General features: G+C 38.5%; 1 protein-coding gene across 2 annotated transcripts in view; it reads left to right on the top strand.

The window, feature by feature from the left end:
• The window catches only part of REEP3 (receptor accessory protein 3), a 38,604-nt gene that overhangs the window by 18,097 nt on the left and 4,507 nt on the right, over positions 1-16,000 (top strand). For both annotated transcript variants that reach the window (XM_084290481.1, XM_084290480.1), the window contains exons 3-7: positions 3,023-3,099; positions 3,624-3,744; positions 5,109-5,222; positions 12,189-12,336; positions 15,637-15,788. In XM_084290481.1, the coding sequence (XP_084146607.1) occupies positions 3,023-3,099; positions 3,624-3,744; positions 5,109-5,222; positions 12,189-12,336; positions 15,637-15,788 (612 nt within the window). The remainder of the gene's footprint in view (positions 1-3,022; positions 3,100-3,623; positions 3,745-5,108; positions 5,223-12,188; positions 12,337-15,636; positions 15,789-16,000) is intronic.

Below are 16,000 nucleotides of genomic sequence, written 5' to 3' on the forward strand. Positions count from 1 at the left end.
GATGTCTGTTGTTTCAACAAGACTGCTAGGAGGACCTGGAACTGTGTTTTTCCAGCTGCGTTTTCTCATCCAATTTGAAAACAATACCTTCCAGTGACCTGTGGTCTTTGACCAGTCCCTGCATCTGCAGTTGCATACAAAATGTTCATTGGGCTGAGATGAATGAAAAGCATCGCATTGTTTCTAAGCCCTCTTTATTTTTTAGCGTAACACTGTGATTTTTTTTTATAGGCAGGGAGTGACAGTGATTGCTCAGTGAATTACCACAGCGTTGCTGGTTAGGTTAAGTGTCCTGATAGATCTTAGAACGATCAATGTCTCGTCTTCCCAGCTGGATCATTTTCTCTGGAGAGGGTATAGGTTACTGCAGCCTTCCAAATGGCACAGCTCCGCTGCCAGTTATGTGCTGGCCCAAGCCCAACTTCCTTTCCAGGGCTGTGTGTGGCTCAGGACCATCTGTTTTTGTTTGCAGGATTGCAAGAGCTTTATAACAGGGTGAAATTTGGGACTTAGCCACTGCTTCCACTGGTTAACAACAATAAAAAAAGGAATCTTGATGTGATGTATATATATATATTTGCTGTCATGATGCAAAAGAATGTTCACAGAAATTTCTTAAAAATTGAGCTTTTACTGCTTCCATGTTTGATAATTTAAGACGTCTGTACTTTCAGTTCTAGAAGTTAGGATTTGCTCCTTTGAGGAGATTTATTTGTTCTTTTAATTACCCTGGGTTTAATGGAGTCGACTAAAATCTTTGAGGAATCTTTTCACTGTGTTACACCGAAGTGCCTGCAGTAAGGATCTGAAATGTAGTATGGAAGTCGACCGTCCAGTCTTCTCAATTCTTGGCTTCAAAATCCTGACTTGAAAGACTGTGATTCAGCCAAAGCCAACAAAGATGAGCTTAACACTTGATAGGAAAACACCCAGCAAAATAAATCTATAATCACCCTTTTAACATAAAAAGCAAAATCTGATCAAAGCTTCTTTAACTTTGTCTTTAAGAGTAGAGCAGCTGATGGTCTTCTGGGCAGTGTCAAAATATTTACAGAGGCCTTCTGTTTTTTTTTCCCCCTAATTTTTCTGGTATGAAAACCACTGTAAGTCACTTGCGTTCACTTGTCAGGGATACTTTTGTTACCTAATGCACTAGTTGTACTAGGGTATGATTTGTCCTGTGTTTTTGAGAGGCTGTGCCCAGACGTCAGCAGGACTCCTGGCAGATGTCACGTGCCCTTCTGCTGTGTTTGGTACTGTTCGTAGCATCCCCAGAGAAACTCCACGTCCAGTGTTGTTCGTAATTGGATAAACAGATTTAAGATTTAATACCTTGGGTAGAACATTTTGAAAAAGGTCAGTGTTTCAGGGCATTTTAAACATGCAGTTTCACACGTTTAAGATGATGGGGCAAGTGTGGGTGTTAACTTCATTTTTATTTCAGGTGTTGACTCTGGTTCATGGGAGGGTCACCAGTCTGAATGTCACATGGCCTGTCAGAGATGACTTCAGCTGTTGGGTACTTTTGCCTTAGCTTATTCAAGCCTGAAATATCTAAATCCTCTGAGAGATTGAAATGAAGAATGTCATCACATGACTGGGTTTCTTTTCAAATTGAAATGCAGAAAACTATTGAAGATAAACGGGTCTCATGACAAAGGAAGCAGTTTGAAAGCTTAATGTGGCAGCTATGAAATAAGCAGGAGTGTTGTGTTAGGTTTGGACTTCAGTTCACCACACATCCAAAAAAGTCTTAGAAGTATAGATTAAATCTGAGCCACATCCTCTGTGGGGAATCTTATCTATATTCCTCCCTTTTGAAAGAGGGTACCGTTAATTTAAGACTTCAGTTAGTGTCCCGCAAATTTGGTGGTCAATGCTTTGCGGGCATACCAGAAGAATTAGCAATCTGTATATAGCCAAAGAAAGGAAGTTATTGCATCTGTTTGCAGGAGTTGCTTTTCTTTTTCCTTTCTGCTTGTTCCTTTTTCATTTGTTTTAAGCATAGATAACATTAGAATTTAAAGAACGTGTGGGTGTTCAGTTAGTAGCAACTGAATACACGGTGGTGCTTTGCACGGATCTGTCTTGCAAATACATTTTTGTGGTTACCGATATTTTAGAAAAGACAAATGCACGGAACTACTATAATATTTGTTCTGAAATACGTAGTCAGTTCAGAAAACAAGATTTGAAACAATGTTCGAGAAAATAAGAGGCTTAATCAACTGGCTATTAAAATACAAATTTTAATTCTGCTTTTAAGACCATTGCCTGATTTTCAAACAGTGATGTATAGTCTTCATAAAAAAAAAAAAAGCACCCCCCAACAAATGAAAAAAACAAAAACCCTGAAGCATTAAGATGCTTAGATGTAAGTTCTTTTGTTAAAAAGAATTTTGTGGTTCTTGGCGTGTGAATAGAACTAAAGTTCCATGAAAATGCTTTTGTCTTGCCTTGTCCCAGTGTCAGCACCATAATGCCAAGCACACATGTAGAGCCTAATTTCAAAATATAGCTGAATTAGCTGGATAATGGATGTGGTACACTGAAAGCAAGGGCTATCTGAGTTACTGATGCTGTTTTTTTTTTTTTTTTTTTGTTGTGTGTGTGTTCTGGAAACACATGGATGAATGCTGAAGAGTGAAATATGCTTCAGTGCTACACTGGGAGTTGCACTTCACGCTTATGATAATCTACTGACTATTTACAATGTTTTGTTGTCATCATTAAAGCTTTCTAGCAGCAGAATCAAATCTGTGAAGTCGTCCTGGGTGAGGCTGTGACCCTGGAGATCCAGGCATTTCACTCAGCTCATTGATGCTGCCACCAGTTCTTAGGAACCCTTAAAACAGAAAACCCTTAGGACCTTTCTGTGATTTCTCTTGAAACCAATTTGATGCAGACCAAGACGCTGATGAAATTCTTGCTTTGATATCTTTGAACCAATGGACTGTAAAGTGCATTGTGTATTCTAAGGTGAAATAATAACTCGTACTGATGATAGTATTTTAATTTTCAGGTTCGCTGGATGATGTATTGGATTGTGTTTGCTCTTTATACAGTTACTGAGACAATAACAGACTTAACAGTCTCTTGGTAAGAGCCTGCTTTTTATGAACTCTGGATGTAACTATATTTGTTTCATATGTTCTTTGATTTGTACTGATATAATTTTATGAAGAAGTCATACTTGTAGATAGCTTTTTTTTTTCTTTCTCAGTAGAAGATTTCAGAGTGTGTATGAAGAACAACATCAGCTTCAAAGCTTGCTGTGTGCTGTTGCTTGAAGTAGTGACTATGGAATTTCTACCTTTGCTGAAGAAGCTTAGGAGGGGAAGGAAGCTCTTAGAAGTGTAGAAGATTATTCTGTTTATGATGGTGTTATGCAAAGCAGATATTTTTTCATGTGTTGCAGATAACAGTATATTTCATAAACTAAACCCATAAGTCTAATTTGTTTAATTTATTTAATATAGCTTAATATATGTGAGGAATCCTTTATATTAATATATAATTGTTTTTTTTTTTTTTTTTTTTTGAAGAGATTTCTTGTTGATTTAATTAGTACATGTCTTCTTATTCCTGGTGTTGATTTCATGCAACTTTTGGCTTGCCTTTAGGTTTCCACTGTACTATGAACTGAAGATAGCTTTTGTTATTTGGCTTCTTTCCCCATATACTAGAGGGGCAAGTTTAATCTACAGAAAATTTCTGCACCCTCTTCTTTCTTCTAAAGAAAGGGTAAGAAAAAACTTCTCATATTTTTAATGCCTAATATGGAAATACCATATGCTGAAATGCTAACCATTGCTAGATAAACGATCAGTGTGTTACTGGCTTGCAGGGCAGTGTGAACTTGGACTAGAGAAGTGCATATGAATGTCCATATATATGCCTCTGTTCAACTTGCATGAGCAGACAGTCTGTGACTTTCTATTGACATGAGATGACAGCATAGTGTTCCCTGATCTACCCAGTGCACATTGGGGAGCCCAGCTAAGTGGAAGTAATGCAGTTAAATGTTTCTGCTGGAAGAGCATGTGCAGTACTCCCTATGCAGAACCTGAGTACGAGTACAGTTTTAGCAATGGCTCTTCGTATCACCATTTTTTTCTAGCATACCTAAATAACGTAACTTCCCAGGATAAATTATGTTGGTGACTTCGGTGTGCAAAGTGAAAGGATGCGATGCGACTGAAGAATAAGGGAGGACCCATCTGCAACAGAAAATACTCAAATAGAGAATGGCTACAGGATAGTTAGATTTAGCTAAAATATGACACATCTGCATAGTTGTTTGGACATGGTGCTCAGGGACATGGTTTAGTGGGTGGTATTAATGGTAGGGGGATGGTTGGACCAGATGACCTTGGAGGTCTTTTCCAACATTAATGATTCTATGATTTGTTTTTCAGTATTGCTTCATGTGTGTAGAAAGAGCAATTAGCAAAGGTGTGAAGACTACTGCTGATAAACGTCACAGTACAGAACATAATATTTATTAATAAGGGTCAGGGCTTGACCAATATTAGGTAAAAACAGGTAGCTGACACAATTGGTACTGATTTGAGCAATCATTTTGACCGTCTGAAGGTTGAATTGCAAACAGTTTCCAACTACATAAGCTAAACGGATTTTTCTCTGTGTTTTGCTAGCTATTGTGAACTGTACTGAAGTTTTTATCTCCAACTCCAGGCATTTACCACAGCTAGAGAGAAGTGTCATGTCTGTATTGTCCTTGATACTTAACTGTGCCAAAGTTCTGGCCTCTGAAGCACTTTTTTACTTTTTTTTTTTTCTTGAACAACATTTGTCTGGCAATTTAAGCTTTCTCTGTGCTAGGAACTTGTTATGTAGCTGCAAATGTTTCTGAGTTGGACAAAACTAATCTGTTTTATCTTCTTGTTTGGTCAGACTTAATCCTTTTTAGATTGAGAGAGTGGAAGTGAATGAAAGACTAGTATACAAAGGCAAGAGTAATTGTTCCATTAAATATTTTTTTCTGGATCTCTTCTATATTCCCATATTGATGAAAAATAATACCGTGTGGGTAATATGCCTTCTATACGCACAGTCTTTTAATACTTAATTATGTTTTGCTTTAGGAAATTGATGAGTACATCGTACAAGCCAAAGAAAGAGGCTATGAGACCATGGTGAATTTTGGAAGGCAAGGCTTGAATTTGGCAGCAACTGCTGCAGTGACAGCAGCTGTAAAGGTAACCTTTTGCTTACGTTAATTGCTTTTGTCCTTGATATACTTATTGAACAGTGTGGTGGTACCAGGATTTGCCATTCCTGAATAAAAAGATGAATTCAACAAATGTGTTGAAAACCTGGAACACAATGAAAGGGTTGCAGCACTGTAGTACTCATACTATGTCTAGGATGGCTTGTAGTTACCTTTTCAATGATGGGGATCAGATCACTGTAATTCAGAAGATAGCATGCAATTTTCTATGCAGGCTTTTGGTAAAGATGACCATTGTTTCTTTTCTGTCTCCGTTGTGCTTTCTTGTTGATAAACAAACTGTTTAAAGGATTTCTGGCTTCTTTCTGCTGTTTTTCTCCAATCAACTTGAGGTAACCGCATATATGAAATAAGGCATGATAGATTACTACTACAGATAAGTTATCTTGACACAATTAACTTGTTTGCAGCTAGCTGATTGAATTAGTAAATTAATGCACTAAGCATAAGCTTGCATATTACTGCTTAGCATACTCTTGCTTTGTTGTCTAATTTCCATTAAATCATGAAGTACACTGTGGTTGTTACAGATCCAAGTTTGTACAAAACTCATAACATTCAGTTGAATTTCGAAGGGTTCTGGGTCTAGGAAAACAAAATAAGTGCTTAAGTAAGCTTCTGAGCAACTTGTGGCCCAACAGCAGGGAGTAGAACTGACTAGCATGATGATTATTTTGGCAGCGTGTATTGTACAATCATAAAAGTGTTTGGGTATCCTACTTAATACTCAATTAAAGCAAAACACAGAGGTGTGGAAAGTAAGTTGTGTATATCCTAGCTAAATGATAATCTTGAGACTATCAGGATTAATTTCCTCTAATGAATAAATGGAACTGCTGTGTTTGTAGTAGCAGGACTGAAAACTGTCAGTAGATAGCAGAAAGCACTGTAGAGATCCCAAGCTGTGACGTTGAAGGAAATACAGCTAGCGTTTAACTTAAATTTCTGTGCTCATCTGTAAACTTAGTTAATAAATCAAACTCACTTGTTAAAAATGCATTTTCAAATACTATCTTAAAAAGGTTTGGGGAAAGCCCCTGTATCTTCTTTGTTCACTTTATTTTTTTTAAGATGTATGTGGACAGTAGTTTAAAAAAAAAAACACAACACATTGTTTTAAAATATGGGCACAATGAGCCTGAAATACTGAAAACGTGGTTCAATTTGATTGCTGGCTCCTTTTTTTATTGTTCAAATTCTTAGCGTTACTTTGAGGCATGAAGTATACTCCATTTCATTCTACATTGGATACTATAATTCCTCTAGAAGTAGAGCGAAAGTAGGTTATTTAAAAGCAAAAAAAAAAACAGCAAAACCAACCTCAAAGTACTCTGGGGAAAATTTAAGAACTATGCTATTTAAACATGCCAAGAAGGTAAATTCTCTGCCAAACAGCAATCATAACTTACTCCAATGCGTGCTGTAATGATACTTAGGCTCTGTCTGTCTGGCTGGCTAAGGTAGAATATGTCCTTGTTAATTCTTATAGTGCTACAGATACATTGTGAAATAAATAATGCAAATATCTCCTCCCAGTTTCTTCTGAAGTATGAATAACTTTTGCCTAAATGTCATACATGTTTGGATTTTGTAGCTATTCAGCTGTGACTGGCAGGATGCCTGCTCTATTTTCTTAAAACTTGCTTAACACGCTCATGAATATTTGTACAGAATTATTTTGGTGCAAATGAGATGCTTGGTTAAAACAACTACTACAGTACCAGAGACCTAAAATAGACATAATTTAAACACTGAAAGAAGTGACTCTTTGAAAATCTTTATTTTGGCATGTTAAACCTCTTTTCAGTTTCTCATTCCAAAAAGCTGGGAGTGCCTGCTCTGTGCAAGCAAATGGAGACAATGCACGTGTTCTTGATTTTTGTTCCCTGTTTTTCAGGAGTTGACTGCTGCCTCCAGCAGGTGAAAAGATTATCCCTTCAGCATGAGCTGGTAGAGCATGCTATAGTATTTCAGGAATGGAATGCTATTAGTGAGGTCAGTTTTGATGGGAAGGAGACACATTCATCATCACTTTTTTTTAATAGACCAAGCATGCTTATTCTGACACATTGGATCTTAAATTAGGAGTAGAGAATGTAGGAGGTTAAAGATGAGAAGAGGTCCAAAGAAAACTTCAGCTCACTAAAGCGTTCAAGTAAATGACTCTAGGATCTCTGTGTTCTCTGACTTCAGTAAATTTGCCTGGACTTCAGTAAAATCGCTTAGAAAATCTGGAATATTTTCAAGAACAAAAGTGGGAAAGAGTGGCTTCTCCAAGGGCTGACAAAGGAAAATGGGATTAGCATTGAAAGGCTAGTTGGCTATGTAGGGAAGGCTGAAGCAGACAGGTCAGTCTACTGAAATTTGACATAGATTCAAGAGTGCTCAGCTGTAAAGTTGAAATATAATTGGCAGGAGCTGTGGCTTAGACTTTACATTCCTATACTGATATTTTTAGCTGCTGCTAGTTAGCCCCTGTTCACATAACATTTGTGTCCAGACAACACAATTTGATCGTAAAGCTACTTTTTACTTAATGTGTTGGTTAATCTACACCAGTTGAAATTCAGTGTTTCAAAACCGGCTAAATAGCATACATTAGAAAGTCAATTGTGTTACTGTCATGTTAATTTTAGAATAAAAATCTTTGAAAAATACAAATTTCAGGGTACTTAAAGATGAAGCACACTCCAGGCTAACTTTTTGCAGTGTACTAATTAAGAAAAATGAAGGTATGAAAGAATCAGCAACAAGATGCATTTAATGATATGAAAGCTGGTGGAGCTCTTCCAGCTCAGTTTTATAGGGGGGTTTGGAAATTGTCACAATGCTCAGTTCCACCAATATGTCTTGTATTTTGATGCATCTGCTTTCCAGATCTTCAGAGATGCAGCTTAACTGTACGCTGCAATTTCTGCCAACACATAAATTTGGACTTTGCAAACTACTGGGGAGCACTGTTTTTTTTCTATCACCACCAGCAGGATGGCTACTCATTATGCTCTGAAACACACTGTACTTTCTAAAAAGGTCACACAAACATTGTTCACGTGTAAATTATTTGAAAATAATTCTTATTTTGATGGCTGTATTTCTGCATGACTCTTAGTCATCCTGAATCTGCTACCTCTTTGCTGTTTTAATGCTCTTCTAATAGCCTTGCTGAACCTTCCCCTCCTTCCTGCGTAGTGCATGACAGAGGAAGGTGCCCTGCAGCCAGCTGTGGCATGCAGCCAGTATCACTATTAGCAGCTCAGCTCTCCAGCCATACTGCTTTCATCCCTCCTCCCTGCTGGGACTCCCTGGCACACTGCAGAGGTCAGTCGTGGGCCAGCAGTCCCTCTGCAGCTTGAGAGGGAGCAGAAGTCCTTCCCTGGCAGCCTGGATCGGAGTGGGGAGAGAACAGCTGGGAATGTGGGTGCTGCAGACCGCGGCTTTGCAGTCACGGCACTCCAGGCAGTTCTGTGAATGCTGAGGCCATTCAGCACTTGTCCCACTAAGCCAAGCAGCTTTGTTCAGTGATCCTGACCACTGAGGGAGCACAAGTCCAATTTAAACAACAAAAAATAGTCCCCGAGGCAGACATACTGTGTGGTGTCTGTTTACAGCAACTTCCCTGGGTTAAGTATATAGATTATAAAAATACAAGCCTAATAGCAAAGTTGAGAAGGGCATTTCATAGACGAGGGTCAGCTGCTGTGACTACATACTAATAGCTTGCTAGAATCCAGCTCGTCTCAAAGCGGTCCCTTTAGTAGGCTATCTTTGTCAAAAACTGGATTTAGAAACCCATTACAACTTTAATTGGTGCTTCAGATGTATCACTGGTAATGAATGCGGTCTCTGAAGAAGGCTTAGTATGTTTTAGGAAAAACTGGAGAATAAATAAGCGGACTCATTTTTAAGGCCTGCATTTTAAGTCTACACAAACTTCACAGTTCAAATCTCCAACATTGAAAAAAAAAAAAAAAAAAAAGCTGTAAAAATGAGCACTGGAGTCAGGAGATTCCCCATGTGCGACTGGACTGCTGTGGCCACTAATTATCTGAATTTTCTAGGCAAGGTATCAAAGGTCTTAGCATAATACAGTTCTAAATGAGAATGTTCCTTTGGAAATGGAGGATGGAAGAAGCTTCTTAAAACTTGGGATCTGTATTAGTATTTAATAAAGAACACAGCACAACAGTCCAAAAAAGTTAAACATAAAGAACATAGCACAACAGTGCACACACCCACACCCTCTCCCCTTGAAATTTGTCCTCTTTGTCTGTGTGGTGATATCAAACTGATCCTGATTTGGCTGAATTGGACCTTCCTAGGGGTGAGATGGAAACTGCTTCCTGGCAGAAGGAGACTGGTGGGGCTGTAGGAAGCATCTGCTGAAGATGCCATGGTGTGAGCATGACTGCAGCACAGTGCTGGTTCTGCAGCCTCCGTTCCTCCTCTAACTTAGGCACTTCTGCTGCTTCTCTTCTTTTTCCCTGACATCCTTCCAAAGTACTTAGTGCTTGCTCATTGTTATTTTAGGGCACGTTGGTTGACCTTTCTCCCACTTTGAAAAACACAATTCTGTATCCAAATACGCATTGAAAAATAAGGTCCAATGTTCACAGTTAGGATCTAGTCCTCTGCGTCTCCAACACAGAATAAGAAATACAGGGTTGTAATTTGAATTCTTAGCATGTTAATTACTATAATCTTAATTGTGTTACCCTGTACAATTTCAAAATGATTGCCTTGTAGTACGTGGCATGATCAGTGAACTCACTGTGCAACTTTTAAGCAAGTGTGCCTTCCTATACTGCTTAGGGCCAAATCAAGACTTTGTCCTGATGTTACAGTAGACTCTGGCCAGATTTAAAGTGAGCGGAGTCGTGCTGAATTCATACGGATTCTGCTGAGAACTGACTGGGTTTATTTCATGCATTCATCAGTGTTCAGTGATCGAGGCTGGAGCCGAGTTGCATCTGGTCAGGCAATGGACATACTCTGATCAACTGGTTTGTGTGTTGCAGCAGATAATGAAGGCTGTCCTTGCTGTCAAAAAAGCAGCCCTGTCTCTCCGTTTCTCTCTGTTTCTCTAGTGTCCTTGCAGCTGCCTGTCAGTCCTCAAACACAGCTGGTTTGTGAGTCACTTTACTGTGCAAATACTTCCTGATACAAGAACTGGGACAGTGGAAGGGCAGGATTCCTGTTGTAGTGACAGACCTGCCTTAAACACAGAATCACAGAATCACAGAATTTCTAGGTTGGAAGAGACCTCAAGATCATCGAGTCCAACCTCTGACCTAACGCTAACAGTCCCCACTAAACCATTTCCCTAAGCTCTAAACCGAGTCCTTTTAGGAAATAAAAGTAACTTTAGAGTATGTAATTTATACGCAGACCCTACCGTGTCTACAGACTGTACAGAGGTGTGTTTTAACTTAAAGGCAAGCAGCTATATCTGTGTTCTTGAGAACTGTCAGTAGGAAGAGCAAGAAAAGCAAAGGCTTCTGCTTCCCTCATAAGAGCTCCTTTCTTTTATTGTTTAATTGTGGGGTATGTGTGCTGTTGTAAGAATTAAATTAGATTATTTTTGCATGCGTAGGGCATTCAGTTTTACGTGTTGTACTAGTGAGTAGTTGTTAGAAAATGAATATCAGGTTTCAGCCACATCCTTACCCCCTCCTGCCTCCCCCCTAAGCTTTGGTGGCTGTGCCAGTTTGAGGAGTATCGCTGCACCCTCTTCACTCTATGTGGTTATTTTTAACATGAAATAATTTAACGCACTGGGCTACCATCTGCAAACAGTTGTTGGCATGAGAGTGGGAACAAATGGCTGGGGCTAGTGGTGCAAGACCTGCTTTATGCTGTTGCTGAGAAAGGTGTGTGGAACTGTATCCAAGTACATGCTACCGATACCTAACATAGCACTCAAATGAGGATTTCTACTCAAAATCTTGATTTGCAAGAACAAAATAAAATCTTGCTCAAGATGGGATTCATGCACAGGTTGGTCAACCATCCTCTGAAAGTGTGATTTTTTTTTTTTTTTTTTTGGCTTCATATGCCCAAGAATTAAATGTTGTTTTAACGTGATACTAAGTAATGTGTCTGTCTTAGTTACTTACATGCTTAAATTAATCTTTAATGCTATAATAAGATTGTATGATGTAAGATGAAAGAGCTGCTTGATGACCTTCCTTTCCAAAGGGGAACTTTCTTTATCTCCCATGTAAAAAAGATGTTAAAAAAAAGATTAGAAGAAATAGTAATGCTCAGATGTGTTAAACTATCCTTGAATGTAGTATTGGATGTTGGGTTAGTATTATGTCAGTAAAGATGCACCAGTAAGAGAAGCTACTAGTCTGTAGTCCAGGCAGGATCTCTGGTTTGTGGTTTCAGGTTTCTGTGACCTAGAGCTTTTGTAGTGCTGCCAGTTTCTCAGTTACTTGAGTTACTGTTTCAGAGTGTATTTTTAACCCTTTTTTCCCCTATGCATATTAAAATCTGGGGAGAGTAAAATAGAAAATATCTGAAGTCTTTGTCTTCAACAGCACTTCTTAAAATGGAAGTGTTAAAGCCACTGTCATGCTACCTAACACTGCGAGAGAAATATCATGTTTGAAGCAAATTGAGCATTTCTGATGGTTTTTGTTCTGTCAAACACTTCCCCTCACCCAAAAAGCCTTTATTTGTTCAGAGTAAGGGAATGAGATGAGACGTCTGTAATGAAACAGCTAGCTTATCCGTAAGTTTTTCCTCTAGAATTAACATATAGTTAAATTTGGGTAAAAGCAATACTTAAAGCAAATGTAAATTTATTGCATGCTTATGTTAGTGAATTTTGTAGTATAACAAGGAAACATGGACTTAACCATCATCAAGCCAACTTGAACATCAAAATTAAAACCTCTGCTTTGTTTTCAAAGATATTGTTGTTGTATTTCAGAGTCAGGGTGCGATAACTGAGAAACTGAGAAGTTTCAGTATGCATGATTTGACTACTATACAAGGAGATGAGCCAGTAGGACAGAGGCCCTATCAGACATTACCAGACACAAAAAAGAAAACCAGAGCCTCTGCAAACGAACCTCCAGGTAAGTATCACTCTAAAATAAAGGAATTCCATTTTCCAGCTAATAAACAATACATAGAAGACAAAAACCAGAAAGGAGTAATTTACCCCATTTAGAATATTTGAATGGAATTGGCTTGAGCATATTGCAATGTTAACAAATGGTGCACCCTGTCCCCCTAGCACAATTTTTTTGGAACCACTAACAGTTTAGTGGTTCCTCCTGTCTCTGTCAGTTAGCAACAAAAACTGGCCAAAGTAAAGCGTAATTGGAAGTTTAAAAAAAAAAAAAAAAAAGTGATTGTGTAGTGTTTCTGTGACAAAGGGACAAAAAGTTAAACAAGTTAAACATTAAAATTTATGGAATTCCATAATTAGGAAGAGAAAATCAATGGCAATGAATTCAGCAGGTCTGCAATCCTTGTTGGGTCAAAATGTAAAATCACGTGTGGTGATAGGAATAATGAAGGCATTAAATTGCCATAACATACTAATGCACATTGACACTCAAAAGATGGTGTGCAGTGACCAACTTGCTTTTGCAGAGATTTTTCTTCAGCCTGTGCTGCTTGAAGAAAGACTTCTGTGGAATGCTGTTAACCATATCTTCTTAAATGGAGAGGCTACGACGTAAAGTGGTTGATACTTCTCACAAAAGAAATAGCTCTGTTCTGCTTTCTTTTGGCCTTCCCCCTAAGTTTGTCCTTACTTCTCACCGCTCCGTTTTGGGGAGAAGTGGTGGCTATGGGCTACAAGGCATTCCAGGAATCACATGGTAGCTCAGTGTTTCTTGAGGAATAAATGGCCACCTGAATGACTCTGTGCTGAATTGCTAATTGAGCCCAGAAGGTATCCCGTGCAAGTCAGTGTAAAGTACTGGCCAGGGAAAAAGCCCGTGAATTCACCAAGAGTTGCGTTAGGGATGATGTCACTGCAGCTGTTGTGCATGAGCTGTTCCTCAGTAACAGACCATCAGTTATTTCTCTGAAGCAGCTTGAAAATGCTGAAAATTCAATTTTCAGTAAAAACTACTCAAGTACAGGTTATACCGTGTAAATAATCACCGACTCCGACATTCAGTCTCACATGTCAAAATGTTTTCTTAGAGATACTTTAACTATTTCTACTCCTGGACCGAAATCTAGTGTATACCTTTCCTGTTTTCTTTGAAGCTTCTTTAAATTAGGGATTAAAAAAAAAAACAACCACTGGTGGAGTTGGAAATGCTATGTAGCAGAATGTTATTTTTTTTGTAATGTGCGTGGGGGCTTTCTGTACAAGCCAGTTGAAAAGACCCATTTGTAGAAGGACCCTGATCATGAGGTGACTTGTGAAAAAGGCAAATGTCATTTTGATGAATCAGATGGGGTGTTAGAATTACACATAAGTATTCCTGCCATCGCAAACATCCCTAGTAAATAACTATACATAACAGATATGATTGAAAGCTTCCATGTTTAAGAGAAGGTTAATTGAAAATGTACTGGAGGCAGTGACAGGTTGATTCGAGAATGGCAGGAGGGGCAGGGCTTGATTCTAAGTTCAAGTAAAAATGAAATGACCAAAAGAAAAGAAAAAACCTGCTTAAAGAAACATTGTTTTCAGATGAAATGGTTATTGGTTGGGTTTAGTGTCCAAAAGCTGTCCCTAGGTGTTCCATCTTGTAGGTTCTGCAATGGCCTTCAAAAGTAGAGCTTGCCCAGAGCTTGACCAGACTACGTCTGGGAGCTTTACATGTTTGTGACGAGGAGTCTTGTTTTTCAGACCCTAATCTTTCCAGCACATGTTTTTAAGCAGTTTGCTCCCTCTAGTGAAAATGTTTGTTAATAACCTTGGTCTTAGTTTTGCAGGATTTAAGCAACCTTTAATAACTCACATTGGATAAGTCTAAAATGAACTTTGGTATTTAACATGCATAGAAAGATGCAAGCATGAAGAAAGATAGTAATATAAAATTAGTTTTAGATGTTAATTTCTAGTAAGTGTGAACTGAACTCTGGCAGTAAATATGAGAAGTGAAAGAGTAGGACTTGATTCTGTGGGGCAGGGAATTGGAGAAATGAAAGACTAGGATTTGTTTGAGGAGGGACGAGAAGGCTGGGTGAAGAAAAGTTATTTGGTATTGATCGATTTTATATAGAACTGAGAAGTAAATCACGAGGAACATAACATTCTTACTTTTCTTTTTAGACTTGCCACTTTTCATCTTAATGTCTCTTCTGGGGTTAAAGACAGGTCACTCAAAGTCAAAAAGTGCAGTTAAAAGATGTGTAAGTGATGTCTAAGTGAGAAATAAGACAAGACTCAGAATTCTGTCCTTGTTTTGAAGGCTGCTTTGAATTTGCCCTGAACTGAGTCTTTTGTATTAATCCCAGATTGCAAAAACTAAACATTCTTCTAAGGAAACATGAAACTTCATGGCTCCTGCTAAGATACATCAGCAAATCTGTTCTTTGGGGGGAGGGAGTCCTCTGAGAATGGAAAACCAGTATAGAACTTCTAATGGGAGTGGCAATGAGGAGGGAGGACTGGGAATAAACTGGGCAGCTGGAAACCTTCTGGCGTGTTCTTCGCGATGAGATAGTAAAACAAACACTGAAGGAAGGAATAACCAAGTAAACACATAAAGTGAAATTTAAAATGCAGCATAGATTGTAAAAGGTATAAACTGGTTTATTTCTCTACATCTGCCTGTACTTAATTATAAGTACACAGTAATTTCATAGTTCATAATAGGGCTGGTGGAGAGTCATGTCCCATTTAGTAGCCTTCAGTGTAAAAGTAGGTATTCTTTTTACAACAGATTACATTGAATGTGAAGAGGTTATTTTTGTCCAGATGCTTGGGCTTGGCATCAGTGTTACTCAGCACATTGAGTAGTGGCTGTGGAAAACTGTAAGGGACACATAAAATAAAATATAGTCAGGGGGTCAGAAGAAGCCCATCCATCTGCAAGTTTTGTTGTTGTTGTTGTTTTTTCCCCTAGAATAGCCTCCAAACAGCAGTGTCACCAGAAATCTTAAGTACTTCTCAAGAAGGCCAGTGATTTTTTTTGTAGTTCATTGTAAAGCAGAATATGGTGCCAAAGTGATGGTTTCCCTTTTGTAGTTAAGGGACTGCTGCATTACGTACCCGTGGAATGAACTGGCTTGTTTCTCACAAATGGCAGTGTGCTGCTCCTGGCAGATCACTAGATGCCTTGTTGGTTTGAAGCATCAGGAAGAGTGACGTGTCCTTTAGATGGATGCGTGTACTGCTCTCTTAGAAATAGAAAAGTTACAGGAACTTTTTATTAAAGTTTTTGTACAACTGCTTTTTAAAGGTTACAAAATTCCAATGGAAAAAAATCCTGGAGATGATAAAACAGATGAAGAGGTGGAGGGGACACATTCCGAGGATGAAATGTTTGCTCAGAGAGGCCTTCGAAGAACACAGAGCATGAAATCTGTGAAAACTATTAAAGGCCGTAAAGAGGCAAGTATAATTTTTCTTAAGAGTTTACTTTTAAAGATGTACCTTAGCATTTTTAATAATGTCAGAATTTAACTTTAATCTTAGAGGGTTTATCTGTGTTATAGAATGTGAAATGGAGAAGGAAGCGTGTGTGATAACAGTATCTAGGCTTGAAGATTTTGTACTTTGGGGTGCTTAATGAAATTATGCAGGAATTAAATGAACTACGCAAG

This window comes from Netta rufina, assembly GCF_964035555.1.
Source record: "Netta rufina genome assembly, chromosome: 7".
NCBI lineage: Eukaryota > Metazoa > Chordata > Aves > Anseriformes > Anatidae > Netta > Netta rufina.